General features: G+C 38.6%; 2 protein-coding genes and 1 long non-coding RNA gene across 7 annotated transcripts in view; 2 read left to right on the top strand and 1 right to left on the bottom strand.

Annotated features, from left to right (window-relative positions):
• Positions 1-7,502, top strand: part of LOC106514751 (transmembrane O-mannosyltransferase targeting cadherins 2) — a 43,008-nt gene extending 35,506 nt beyond the window's left edge. Inside the window, exons 9-13 of one of the 3 annotated variants that reach the window (XR_001309917.1) lie at positions 31-112; positions 1,517-1,631; positions 4,292-4,355; positions 6,207-6,465; positions 6,510-7,502. Coding sequence is in view for 2 of the 3 variants with exons in the window: in XM_014004165.1 (XP_013859619.1) it covers positions 31-112; positions 1,517-1,631; positions 4,292-4,355; positions 6,207-6,395 (450 nt within the window). In the remaining variant the exon portion in view is untranslated. The other 2 variants (XM_014004165.1, XM_014004164.1) reach the window with 2 other exon arrangements.
• Positions 7,503-7,554: 52 nt separating this feature from the next.
• On the top strand, positions 7,555-13,854 carry LOC106514752 (uncharacterized). 3 transcript variants are annotated; one of them, XR_001309920.1, is made up of 4 exons: positions 7,555-8,143; positions 9,367-9,576; positions 9,674-9,734; positions 13,827-13,854. It is a non-coding gene; the product is annotated as an uncharacterized LOC106514752 (long non-coding RNA). The 3 variants fall into 3 exon arrangements; XR_001309919.1 differs by lacking the exon at positions 7,555-8,143 and adding an exon at positions 8,708-8,920 and having other exon boundaries at positions 9,370-9,576; XR_001309918.1 differs by lacking the exon at positions 7,555-8,143 and having other exon boundaries at positions 8,727-9,576.
• Positions 13,855-14,103: 249 nt separating this feature from the next.
• Positions 14,104-14,564, bottom strand: part of r3hdm2 (R3H domain containing 2) — a 54,942-nt gene continuing 54,481 nt past the window's right edge. Inside the window, 1 exon segment of the mRNA XM_014004161.1 lies at positions 14,104-14,312. Coding sequence (XP_013859615.1) covers positions 14,173-14,312 — 140 coding nt within the window. The 3' untranslated portion in view covers positions 14,104-14,172.

The raw sequence follows: 14,564 nt of genomic DNA, 5'->3' as shown, positions 1-14,564 counted from the left end.
TGTATATACTGATTTGTTCTTTGCTTTTAGGGGCAGAAAACCGATGCAGAGAAATATTACCTGAGGGCAATTCAACTGGATCCGACAAAAGGAAACTGCTACATGCACTATGGTGAGAAAATATATCAAAACCTTTATTTATACTATGTATTTTTTTAAAACACCATTATCTTTATCTGCAATGGAAATCTTTACAAAGAGAAAAGGAAAGCAGCAATGCATTATGGGTGTATTTTGACCATATAACATTTATGTTATTGTACTCTATTGGCCTTCATTGTAGACTTTTATTTTTAATAATGTTCATTTTCTGATAAAATTATGCCACATTCTTTTGCTTTGTACTTGTTTATTCACACATAAATATATAATTTAAGAATTAAGTTTAAATTAAATTAAATCAAAGATAATAAATGTGGATTTAGGATGATGCAGAARCCCACTTAGCTCACTCTTTCAACCCCCCAGCCTATCTATGAAACGCTTGTTCAGGTTGGCTTTAACAGCTGTAGTGCTCTTATCGATTTCCTCTTAGATGTAATCAAAAACACAATTTTCCATCAGAGTTTCTGTTACAAACTAAGTTATGTCCAGGGCCTGCCGCTCCTGTAACCTGATACGAATGTTTAAAAGAATCAAAGCAGGGGAATAAGTCACACATCCGAGCTTTTTAATGGCTTTTACTTTGTCTTTAGCTTTGATCCTGGAGGTGCCGGAGCTGTTTGAACTTCAGATGGTACACACATGAGCGCAGATTTTGATCTGTTTAGACACTGTTTACTATTCGTGACAGAAAGTGAAACATGACACCGTGTTCCTCCTGCTGATGTGCTCCTGTTTGTGCGGTGTTTTGTATCAGTTCACTGTAATTCCTCCAGGATATTGACAGGAAATGAAATCTGTCCCACTCTGCTAGAAGCACCATTGTGCGGCGTCCCAATCTCCGTTTCTTATCTCTCTCAGTTCCTCTCGGTGCTTTCTCTGGCTGTAAACTTTTCAGTTTGGGTTGATCAGTACCTCGGGGTCTGTTGCTGTCTTTGGACCAGGCTGTTTCCTCTTTCAAAGCGTTTGCTCTCCTTTTAATTTAACATTCTGTCTTATCTTGGATCCTCTCGCTATAGGTGATGTTTGTTTGGACTGTTGCTTTAACTTATCTTAAATCTGTCTTCCTTAGCCTAACCTGGGTTTACTGGATGAGCTTTTGGTGTGTAAGGAGTGATGAAATCTACAACTCAAGCAGATAAACACACAAAAACATGCATGTATTGAGGACAAAGCAGGTGAAAACGTAGACAAGATCTTCTTTCCGGCCATTGTTCTCAGTGACACTTCAGTGTAAACATGACCCGACGTGTGCCGAACRCTTTCAAATACATTGAAAAACAAGCAGAACACATCTTTTTTTATGTTTTAGCTTCTTTAACTGTCTATATGTACTTTTGTTGTTAAAACATTTCATTGTATCCAAGTTGTAGTTGTTGTTCTTCCAACAAACCAGCTCGTCCTTTGCGTGCAGGGCAGTTCCTGTTGGAGCAGTCTCGTCTGGGTGAGGCTGCGCAGATGGCAGAACGAGCTGCGGAGTTGGACGGCTCGGAGTTCGACGTGGTCTTCAATGCTGCTCACATGTTAAGGTTAGCTAAATAAAAATACGAGAAAACGGCCTTTCAGCTGGGTTTAAAATGACGACATGTTTTAAGAATTGATATTAAAATCCTGTATTAATGTCCTGCTCCAACGGGTGTATTGCCTTCTACTTCTGCATTTTAGTGSGTATCTTTAAAAATCTTTATCGCATCAGTGAAGTTTTAGCCCATCATGATGAGGTTTTAGTTGAGATCTTGTAAAGGAGCCACTTAAGAACCTTTATTTAAAGTTTGGCAGCTGCATCTACTGACAGCTTATAAATATATATTTTTTAAAGTGTCAAACGGGACTGCAAATGTCCTCTGAATGGAAAACAGGAACAACAAACATCTAGATATCAGCTGAAGTCATTGCAACAAAGCATCCCCCTCAAAGTGGCACCACAGAGGATTTATAAAACCTTTCAGTGTCTCAGGGCTCAGTTGAAATGTGCTTTGAAAATGAAAGAGTAAATCTATTGACTGATTACGCTGCAGCGTTCTGACTGAGGCGTCGTCTGCAGGGGCGGAGCCAGAGGGGTGGACAGGGTGGCAAGCACCACACCTGATTATTCACCCCCAGGTGCCCCCAATGATTGACAAGTGGCAATCTTGGATATTTTTTCTATTTGATTTCAGAATGTTTTTAACAGCACTCTCAGCTATCTCTTCACTAAATTTCAGCATAAAATCTCTAAAATATGTCTGATTTATACCTTTTTTGCTTAGTTGGCCATCTTGCATTTTTGCGGAGTCTATTAGGGATTGTTCTCAAGTTTCAGTTTAGTATCTCTAACGTCAGAGTTCTTGAATTTTTGACCGTTATACCAATTATCAGCTTTATGAAATAAAGTATAAAATTGGCAGATATATATCTTTTTCTCAAATTAGCATTAGTCCTTAGCTTAAAATTAAAATTAGCTTTCAGAATGTCATTGGGAGTGCTCCAGCTGAGTTGTAAACATTAAAATTAGCTTTGGTGGCCATCTGACATTTTGTATTTGAATTCAGATTTCAGATTTTGTCAAATGTTGTTCCTGGCTCCTACTGCTACACTAATTTTCAGCTTTATTTGTTTAAAAATGGCTGAGTTATACAGTAGCACTGTGTAAAATTTGCATTAGCGATTAGCTTAAATTGGGAATAGCAATCAGCATTTTTTTTCTTAGTTACGATCAAACAAAATGTCAATACATTATTTCTTAAAACAGCTTATGTAGAGCTATTTGAAATTAACTGTGGCGGCCATATTGAATTTTCAAATTAAGAGTAGATTTTTTTTTTATTTGTCTGTGCCCCTCCCACCCCTGTGCCACCCTTTGCAAAGAAGTCTAGCTCCACCTCTGCTTGGATCTTTATCTGCTGTTTAACGACTTTCTAGAACTGTCTCAAACAAAACAAAGGAAGGAAACTCCTGTATTAGTCCCCGAACCCAAACGAACTTCATATTTACCGAAGTCACAGCCTCACAAATATGAATTAATATGTCAGGAACGACTCTTAGACCTTATTAGCTTTGGCACTGCAAAGACCAGTTCATGTTCTTTGTGAATAATATTTCATGTATGGAGAAGACGAAATGCTGCTGCTTTATGTAAGCAGCTGTAACATGTGAGGGAGGAGTTTGAAGGATTTGTCATCAACGGCATCCTTATCTTCTTTGGTTTAAACAAAACATGAGCTATATTTGACCTTGAAAATTGGTGTTGCAGCCTATTTACACATCCCAGGAAGGGTTTGAGTTTACGAAGAAGCTAGAAAAGTTTGTACGACTAAGTTGTCTGAAAATAATGACAACAACAGTAAAATTCAAACACAGAGAATCCACGTTTTTTTATTTGTGTGTGTGTGTGATTTCAAGGGTGTAAAACAAGAAATGTTCGTGTTTAAAGGTGTTAACTTTCACATCTCTTTGTTTTCTCACTTTGAATTAATTAAAAACCTAGCACTCCTTGAAGGAATGCACATCATATATAAACCTTTCAAAACTGCATCCAATACTTTCTTACTTTCTCTGAATTTGAGTATTTTAAATTCATTCTTTTCCATTTTATAYCTTGGGTGATTATAGCCACATACACATACAGTATTTGATGTTTTGTGTTTCAGCTTTCTGCACAGCGCTGTGTGCCAAAAAGCTGTCATTCAAATAAAAGGTTTATATGGATGACAATTAGGGCCACAGTGAGATTTTTTATTTATTTATATATTTTTTTTAATTCTGAGGAAACAAATGCCAGAACTTAAAAAATGTTTTAAGTGATTTCCAGTATGGTTGGGTGTGATAGTTATTTATTTGTTTCATAATGTGATGCCATTATTGTGTGCAAGAAAGTAGGCGGAGCTTAAAGCTCTACACGAGTATTTTGCATGAGGTTTTTTTTTTTTTCGGGGGAGGGGGTGCAGTCTTTTTCTTTTCTTTTTAAATTAAACATGCAAAGCCTGGGGCTATTATATGTCAAGTAAAACCAGTTTAAAATCACAGGAAGTTATTTTTTTTTACTTATAAGTAATAAATTTCCAACAATTACAAATTATGTATTTTTTCAAAGATTAAGCAATGAATAAATGCAATCACAATGCAAGTTCTGTTTGTACTTTAGTATTTATTTCTGGTGTCATTTTGTAATTGCTGGTAATGTTTCTAATTTGTTCTTCTTCCTCCACAGACAGTCCAATCTAAACGAGGCAGCAGAGAGGCAGTACGAGCGTGCAGCCAGCCTCAGACCAGATGTAAGGACCTGGACCTGTTTGCACTTACAGAGCTGCACACTCACATGACTGCTGTGGAAATGCAATTTACAATAAACCATGCATTACCCATCACCCTGACACTTTGCTGCAGCACCGTTGTTCCAGTGTGGCCACGTGTAAAGCAGAAACCGGGTTCTGGTTGTTTCGATGGGATCGTGTCAGGACGCGTGTTCGCAAACACACAAGGAGAAATGAGTTTAGTGGTTATTGCTGTCGGATCCTTAAAAATCACACGCTCGGCTCCGGAGTAAACACTCCATCATCTCTGTAGTCAAACAGATGGGAGCCTTGGGGGGATATCATGTCTCTTAATGTCAGCACACACGGCTAAGGAAGTTTGAAGCTATTATAGCCTGTTGTGTGCATCAGTCACTTCAAAAGCTGAGGATGTGAGCGCCGTTGGAGAATTCATTTTCAAAATCGTAGGGAGAGGGAAGTAAAAAAAAAAAAAAGAGCTGGAGGGTGGGCTTCCTTGAGTGATTTGTTATGGTGGTCTGCTTTGAGATAGTCGGCTCTGTGACTTATGTGCCGTCACCGTGGRAAAAAAAAAGAAAAAGGCTTCGACCTTCATGTCTCTGCTGCATTAACCGGCGTAATTCTGCAGCGCTCTTTGAAGCAGAGTCTCGAAATGGTTCATGTCTGTCGGATTAGTTTTAGCACCTCTTCATCTGCTGCACGTGTTTTCTCTCAGATGTGTTCATTTAAACTTACGGTAACTATTTGTGTTTTTACCAGTATTGTATTTACAGACTATCAATTATGATTAATGTAAAAGCATTGAAAGAAATTTTAGGGTTTTGTTCTTTCTTYGAGCAAAAAGTGGACTTAATTTCAACAGTTTATGCTTTGTTGGGGGTAAAAAAAAGTTGCTTTAAAAGTTTTTTACTGCACGCAGGGACCAGCTAAAGGCTTCTCTCATCAGTTATCGTGCTGAAAACGCTTCTTGTTTCTGACATTTTCTCGGCACCCGCCCGCTCGAAGAGTGAAAGCCTCTCAAACAGAAGCTTAGGCCAAATGGTTTTAGGTCCTGAAAGACTTCAGCGCCGCCTCTCCGAGCTGAGAAAAGCCAGGGAATATGTGAGGGAGGCTATTTTTCTCCCCGCTGACACCCTTTATTTACCATCTGATAGATTCATCTCAGACCATGATGCAACCGTCTGTACAGAGCAGGACGTGTTTACTGACCGTCTGCAGGATATTACAGTTTGTCGTCTTACCCCCCAAAAATAATTTGACCTCTTGTTATTGTTGAACTTGTGATATTTACCGTTTTAAACCAAAGTGGTTATGACTGAACCTGCCCAACTCTTATTAGTCATATTAGGTGGGAACAAACAAGCTCTCACGGTGAGCCGTTGCAAAATAAAGTGGGATGTAAACCGATAAAATATCTTTGTGAAAAAGAGTTGTGATTTTGGAGAAATCTTTGAGCGTACGTCCTGCTGGGAGTGTGTGTGGGGGCTGGGAGCAGGTCCAAAGTGTGTGTGTGTGGGGGTGGGATGTGACGGCAAGGAAGGGATTTGGGTGTGTTTGTTTGTTGCGTTCGTTGCTCGCTTGGAGTTGGAGGTTCCCACAGCTCCCTCCACCAGATGGTTTCACTTTGCAGCTTAACAAATCGCGGTTCCTTGACGGATGGGACCGCGGAAACACTCCCTGAAATGGGTCCGTTCGTCCACACGATGAAACCTCTCGAACATCGGCCCCRTTTCAAACGTGTAATTCGCCCCGCCTGTTGACGCACACGTGTTCTGCGTGACGGTTTGTCTTCCGCGAAACATCTGGCACCACGCTTTAATTCCGTGTCTAATATAAATGTTTGTCTTTCCTCAGTACCCAGCCGCTCTGATGAACCTCGGCGCCATCCTCCACCTGAACGGGAAGCTTCCCGAGGCCGAGGCCAACTACCTGCGCGCCCTGCAGCTCAAACCCGACGACGTCATCACCCAGTCCAACCTGCGCAAGCTGTGGAACATCATGGAGAGGCAGGGACTCAGGACTAAGCAACGAGGCGACCCTTGAACTGGATTTGTTGCTGACGGGAACAAGAGGAGACCAAAAAAACAAAAAAAAAAAACTCCCATCAGTCCAGTTTAATGGAGAAAAAAAAAAAAAAAAAAACTCCCATCAGTCCAGTTTAATGGAGCTTTGATATAAGCACTGTTACCGTTCAGTGGCTCAGTCTACGCCAACGTCATTTGGTTTTGGGCCACGTTGAGATCACTGTGGTTTGATTGAGGAGCATTTTGAGATAAATACATTGAGACTGGGTTTTAAGGGAGAACACAAGAGTTTGTAAWTATTTTGTAACACCAGCTGGTTTGACTTAAACAGGAAGAGCCGAGCTCCGATTTATATGTCGATGCTTGTTTGCAAGTTTTAGGGAACGACTTTAAAAACAAACAAAAAAAAAAGCCTTTTGTTGTTCCGAAGGGAGCCGTTTATCGTGCAAAGATTTTTCAACAGTGTCGTCACAAAAGAAGGAAACTGAACCCCGCGTTTAAAGCATCTCCGCTTCGGGAAGAAAAGCAGCCAAATCTGGTGTTGGTGAATTTGCATGATGGTTTATAGACGCCATGTTTGGACAAGGATTTTCAGTGCACAGCCATCTTTTTAGTACCCTTTTCTAACAGTGTTTTTTTTTTAAAAGCACACTGGAGCCGATGATTTGTTTGAACTTGTGAGTAACAGCTCATGAGGGAGCTCCTCCCCGGTGGTGCCAAAGCCTGCACCGAGTCCTCACACCTCTCGTGCCAACTAAGAACTGTTGTCGCTCGTGTGTCGTGTTTGTTGTGTAAAATGATTTTTATGTCGTGATCAAATGATCGCGTTTAATTTATTAATGTGTCGTATTTTACATAAAATGCCAACACTGTGCCATTGCAGTCACCCTTTCCCGTTCCTGTAAACAGACGTCTGTAGGCAACACGGCGGTTATCTTAAAACTGTTCGTTTTTAGCCTCTCGGCTCGGGGACGTCTCAGAGCTGAAGATCCGTGCCACAGAGAAGAGTTTTTCTGATGATCGTGATGTTTGGTTGAAATGTAGAAACCGTGTAGCTGAAATGGTCTTTTGTAAAAGAACAGTGACCCCTTTTTTTCATAATATTAAAAAAAGATTTTTCTGCGTATTCATTCTTCTAAATGAAGCAGCCGAACAGTTCAGTGGCATCACCTGTACGGGTTTATTCAAGTTTGACATGTATAAGTCTTTATACACCAAATGATAGAAAAAATATGTAGAGAGAGCTCTTTGTGCTTATCTAAGCTATTTTTATTTAGTCATGCAAAGAAATGATTGCTAACGCATGGGAATATTACACCATTGATATAAATCAACAGCTTTGCAACAACTTGGTGCATAAGAACAGTTTATGGTTGTATACAGTCAAAGCAATTTATCTAGAAAAAAAAAGAATGAGCGTTACGTTTTGATAAATCCAAGGAACTTTAATGCTACAGATGTTAAAGCTGAAACTACACAAAGACAGACAGTAAAAAAGAACAAGGAGCTGTCAAAACAGTCACTGAAAAAACCAGGGTCTATACGTTGAACGAGACAAACGAGGAACAGCTGTGTGAGGATGTCAAACTACAAACAGGAACTGGGGTTTTCAAAATAAAACAAAAAATAAGTATTGAGATATCAAGACAGGACTCTGGCCAACATGGAGATTGAACCAAAAACACAAATTACTTGATAGAAGACATTCTACACAACAAGAGTAAACACATCCTAATTCTATAGCAGCACTTCTGCACCTGCAAACAGGTAAGAAAAACCCTCGCAAAGTGTCAAGATTTGAGTTTTTCTGCTGTTATGTTGTAAACAGGAAGCAGTGAAGGAGTCACCTTAAAGAAGAATTCTCCAAAGGGATTCATTGGTGGTTAAAAAAGACAAATTAGGACAAAACAGGACACGAACACAAAAGGCCGTAAAGCACCATTACAACATTAAACAACTTGGCATGTTGYATTAAATATGCAACACGAACAAACACACAGTGTATTATACATGTAGTATATTATGTCACATACCTGATTTATTTGCCAGTAACAGTACACAAACCAAGAAATATGCTCAAAGTATGTGTGTTATTCTGCAGAATGAGAAACAAGCTTTAGGTAAGTCAAACATCTGGWTGTTAAAATATTTAATAAGACAGAAAAAAGATTCAAATATTATTGCCTGGATTCAATTGAATTACACACAGCATTATAATGACAGTCTAAATTAACTTTCTCTAACACACAATTATAGCTAGTATTATAGCTGATGCTCTCAAAACCCCAACATGTTTATGTCATCTAATCAAGCAGACATGAAAGGATTTGGTGCAAACCAAGCTGTAAATATTTGAGAACATATCAAACTTGACTTTTTTTTGCACAGACTCAAAGGAAAAAAATATCTGCTCCAAATGAAATCTGTGAGGAAATGTTCTGTTGTGTAATCCAAACAAACAGAATGAAGCCTGAGTTTATCTTGAAATGCAGAGGAGATCAGTTTGAAACATGCTCTGTGAGACTGGATCCATCTGTGGCACCGGTGAGAGGGATGAAATCCATCTGAAATGCTTTATTCAGATGTTAGAGGATGTTTGCAGGGATTTGTACATGCAGTTGAAACTAAAGTGAAGTTTGGGACAACAGCGACCTCTGCTGACAGCTTTAACTAAGTTCACGTTTACACTTTCTCCAAGTGGAGGAACATGATGAGCAGGTTTTAAATTTATGTATTAATGTTTGTTTTTTGAAATTGCTGGGTAGCAACAACCACAACCTGTGACCTCATGTAACAGATAAAACAAATGAAACTAAACAGTCTCAGATAACTTTCCCCCCAAATTCAACTTTTTGGATTAAAATCCCTGCACACAGACTCACTTTGTCACTTAGATTTTTCATAGCATATATTTGTGAAACAGAGATTGCTACATTGCTCTATTTATTATCCTGTGTATCCAGTCTCTCATCTCCTGTCTGTTCATTCAGTAGAGTATTCACTGAGTTTGACTCACTCAATCAACATCACGAGGAACACCTGTGTCAGCTTTTAATTACTTCCACAAATACAGCAAAACAGTCATTACACAGAACAGTCCTTATCAGATGATTAATTTTTTGTAATGTTGGGACTCGGGAGGCGAACCAACTCAGCTGCCGATCAGGCGAGAACACAAGGAAAAAAAAAAACCTTCACATGTATGTCATTTTATTTTTATTTACTTTTTTAATTGTGCAAGCTCTGCCTGTTTGTTTCAGTTTGATTGAATTTCTGTTTTGTGACATTTTGGAACAGTTGAAGATGTAATCAAATGGAACTGGGATTGGAACAATTTCATGACAAGCTTGGAGCCAAGGTATGTCAAACACTCTTTTGATTTTGACTTATCAATAGTGTTTATTATACACTAGTGCTAGTAGTACTAGTGATGTTTTAGTTGTGATTATAGACATAACTCAACTGCTTTCATAACCTCTGCTGTCATGGACATTAATTGCACAATTAATGATTGGAAAACTGAGCAAACCCCATGAGGAGAGACTTGAGAAGACCTAAAGAATGAAATAAATCTAGTCTTTGAGTAATTTGATCAGTTTGATCCAGAGATTAAACAGACCTGTGCTCACATACAGTACATTCAAACTCATCATGTAAATGCTGACACGTGGTTTTTAGCTAATTTTCTGCATAATTTGTCCTATTTTAACCCTTCATAACATTTTGCTCACTCAGAAGATGGGTGATGTGACTTATGGGTTTTGTAGCTAGCTTATAAATACTCAAATACTTATAAATAAATATTTTTAAAAGTTTTATTATTTTTTTTTAATTTTACAAATATTTTCTATAGAAAAACATGTAAATCTAATTCCTTCAAAAAGAAAGTTCATCTGCTTTGGCATGGTGGTTCTCTTGTCTTCTTCTGCTGTTTGGTTTTTTTTATTTATTTTTTTTAGCTCCGATTTTTCTATTTTGGGCTCCTGTTCTGCTAATCTTAGCCACTGTTTTGCTACTTTTAGCAACAGTTTTGACAACATTAGCTTTGGTTTTGCTAAATAAAGCTGTTATCTGTGTAATTTTAGTTTGAAGCAGTGTTGTATAAAGTACCTCAAAGTGATACTTGAGTAAAAGTACAAGTATCTTATCATAAAAATACTTTGGTAAACGTTAAAGTCTTCTCTAAAAATATTACTTGTGTAGGAGTGGGCTTAAAGTGAATTAAGCTTTTCCCACATCTCTCAAACACAAGGTTATGAGGAAACTTTTACCAAGGTATTTCTCATTACTTGTTAATATCTTGACTGTGCGGAGTGAAAAGTGACGCAATAAGTGAACGTTCAGATGAGTTCAAGTTGATTCATAAAAGACTATGCAATCATTTATTTACACAAATTGAACAGATCATAAGTTACACTTGATTGTGGTTATTCCTATAACAAGCGTCAGAGTTAAATGAGATAAAACCAGCGTCCGAATTTCAATTCACATCAACTCAGATTACTTATAGAACAGTAAAACGTCAGTTTTGATGTTAACAACCAAACAATTTTCACTGGCACTTTTAGCTTAAGTTTTGGCAAATTAAGGACAAGGCAAGGAGGAAAGTAAGATTAGTATGTTACTACGACTTTTACTTTTATCAAAGTGTGGGTCAACCAGAACTGCACGTCTTTTCTAAGCTCAGGTTCCACATGACACGTCACTCCAAACACATCAGCTTTTACCTGGTGATGGCTTCTTAAGGCACCCTCGGGGTAGGAGCTGGCTCGCCTCCGATCAGTCAGGGAACTGATGTCGGCTCGCTTACCGGTCATTGGCGAACAGGTGTTTTTCCAGGGAACGTTCGTCTGTTTCAGTCNGAACTGATGTCGGCTCGCTTACCGGTCATTGGCGAACAGGTGTTTTTCCAGGGAACGTTCGTCTGTTTCAGTCCAAGCCAGAAAAATTCAAGCTGTATCCGGTTCCTCCTTCCAAAATAAAATCTCCCCTCGGGAGTTAAAAACACACTTAGAGGCTTGAAGCCTCGATTTGGAACCACCGGCAGGCGTGCCGAGTCCCTGGCTGTGAAGTCTTCCCTAATTAGCTCATGGGATCAGACTTTAAGCCAAACTGAGGTTTCTCCGGAGAGAATCCCAGCTGTCTTCCCAGGTTGGAATCAGGAAGAAGAGCGTCTTGCTCAAAGCCGCCCGGGTTAGTAAAAGAAACGGACGAACTTTGGTTCCGCCCTCAGGCTTAGAGATGAGCCAGAGAAAGAAAGATTAAAACGTTAAAATTCTGTGGTTGTTCAACAACATGATATGATAACCTCTTTTCAGCTTCCTTCGGATAGACTCTAAGAGAAATCACTGCAAAACATTTATGATGATTAATTAAAATTTATTTTTTATAATCAGTTCTGAACCTTCTGTTAGTCTAGATAAATGAAAGATTTTCTCAGGAAAAATCCACAATTATATTACAGTGTTCACAGTAAAATAAAAACAGTGATTTACATAAAAACACAATGAAAACATTGTAATCAGATTCTCTGTGGTTTTATACCATTATAAATCTTTAAGGCACAATAAAAGAGAAGAAGTGGTTCCACTTTTCCTGTGACAGTCATTATCATGATTCAACAAATGCATAAATATTCTTAGTTAAACAACAAATGARTCACGAACAGAAGAGATTGTTCTGTCCATTATCTGATTAAGAGAACTGAGGGGTTCTCTTCCACGGTCAGAACGACCTGTCATGGCCTAAATAGAGTTCAGTTTGTGACAGAGTTCCTGTCCTCTCGTCAGGCCTGTCCGAGGCCTACTTCGAGGCAGTAAATCTTGTTTCTTCACTCGAGGTGACCCCTACACTTGAGTAAAAGTCTTAAAGTATCTGATATTTTTTTGTACATAAGTATCAAAAGTAAATTTCTGACACAAAATCTACTTAGGTATTAAAAATAAAAGTACTGAGTAAAAGTGAGCAGTTAGATTTTCCAAAATGACATTTATTGGGAGGTGACTCCTTCAAAAAATATTTTTTCTAACGGCGTGCAGCTGTGATGGGTTGTGTACAAGCTAATAGGGTGTCAGAATGGTATATATTTATACTTCTCATCCAACCACAATTAAATTCACTCTGTCCAGGAGACACAACTTTTCAATATAGTATTTTCTAAGTAATAACAACTCGGAATAAAATAGGAGTAACGACTTTCTACTTCTTACCTCTTTAAAAAATGTAGTGAGTAGAAAGTACAGATAATTCTGCAAAAATGTAATGAGTAAAAGTAAAAAGTGCTGAAAAATAATTACTCAAGTAAAGTACAGATAACCAAAATTTCTTTTACAGTAACAAAGTATTTGTACTTAGTTACTTTACAACTCTGGAAGAAACAAACTAAAAGTTGGTTACGTCTCCAACTTCCTGTTTCAGATCTGTAAGTTTGAAACTGACTAATCAGGTTTAAAGGGATCCCTGATTAGTTGTAACATTAGACTTTATTTGATAAACATATATTTTAACTGTAAAACAGACTGTAAAAATACTGTAGGCTGTTTAGTTTTTTAAATTTTAAAAAATATATTTTAACATGAATGGAGCCATTTTATTTACACACAAAGCATTCTGGGTAAACGATGACATGGATAGGTCCTCGGTGTGAGTGAGCTATATCCACCCTGAAGGTTAATCTTGGACAATATCTGACGATCGGCTCTTTTAAATGAAACCAGAGAGCGCTGACAGAGAGGAGAAGGTAGAAATGACTCAGCCTGGAACTGAAAATATGGATGGAGGACAACAGAGCTGCTTCATGGAAGAAGAACCCCAGCTTAGTCTGTTAGTCTTTGTGCTAGCGCTGACGCTATATTGCCTTATATGTATTAGCTCGGTGCTAGCATGACAAAAAAGCTAAACTGTAGTCCTCAATCCATATTTTCAGTTGCAGGCTGAGTCAGTTTTGCGTTCCCCTCTCTGTCATGTGGATGGAGGACCTCAGTGACGAGAGGAGAATGTGTAGCGCTGAGCTAATACATATAAGGCTATTGCCTAACGCTAACGCTGAAGCTAACAGGCTAAACTGATGTTCTTCTTCCATGAAGCAGCTCTGTTTTGTCCTCCATCCATATTTTCAGTTACAGGCCGAGTCATTTCTACCTTCTCCTCTCTGTCAACGCTCTCTGGTTTCATTTAAAAGAGCCAATCATCAGATATCGTCCAAGACTAACCTTCAGGGTGGATAAAGCTCGCTAGCAGCCTCGCACCAATGACCTAGTTGACATCATCATTTACCCAGAATGCTTTGCATGTAAATGGCCCCGTCCGTGTAATATATTTTTAAACTTTTAGTTTAAAAATGATAAAAACAAAACATCCTACAGTATTTTTACAGTCTTTATTTTACAGTTAAAGGATATGTTTATCAAATAAAGTCTAATGTTACAACTAATCGGGGGTCCCTTTAAAGAACTCCAGGTGAATCTCATCCACCCCCGATGCCTGCCACCGAGGAGGTTTTTAAACACCTCAGTGACCTCGGCACCAAAGATTGGAGAGTCCGAACCAGGGTCCTCAGGCTCTACTTCCTCATGGGAAGACATGTCGGTAGGATTGAGGTGGTCTTCGAAGTATTCCGCCCACTGACCCACAACGTCCCGAGTTGAGGTCAGCAGCGCACCATCCCCACCATAAATAGTGTGAGCAACATGATTTATTAATATTTTTGTAAACGTCTTGTAAAGAAAAAATCTGTGTTTAACACCTGACTGACACAGAATGATATTTAATTTTATAATTTATGGTCATCAGTATCTCTATATCCCAAACAGTTGGGAGTACAGAAGTCTGCTGGTACTGACCTGGTGGGAGCTGTAGGAGGACTGACCATGCATGAGATGTGGAGGACAGAGACTGTACTGAAGAGGCTGCCCCAACAAAGAGTAACGACCATCACCTAAAGAACATCAAACACACAATAAAACCAATAACATTGAACTAGAATTATAGTTTTACTTCAAACTCTTATTTCTTATTTTAATGTGCACAATCCCAAATATAATGCAAAGCATTAAAACAAAATGTCCTGATGCATCTCAGTAATCCAGGTAAAAAATCAAAGGAAAAAAATTGTATAGGTCCTCTGTACGGGTTCTTCTTTAATGAAACGTTTCGTCTCTCTTCCAAGAGACTTCTTCAGTCTGAGAGT

Source organism: Austrofundulus limnaeus, unplaced genomic scaffold (genome assembly GCF_001266775.1).
Source record: "Austrofundulus limnaeus strain Quisiro unplaced genomic scaffold, Austrofundulus_limnaeus-1.0 Scaffold22, whole genome shotgun sequence".
Taxonomy (NCBI): Eukaryota; Metazoa; Chordata; class Actinopteri; order Cyprinodontiformes; family Rivulidae; genus Austrofundulus; species Austrofundulus limnaeus.
The sequence above is the reverse complement of the archived record's forward strand: the minus strand, read 5'-3'. Positions and strand labels throughout refer to the sequence as shown.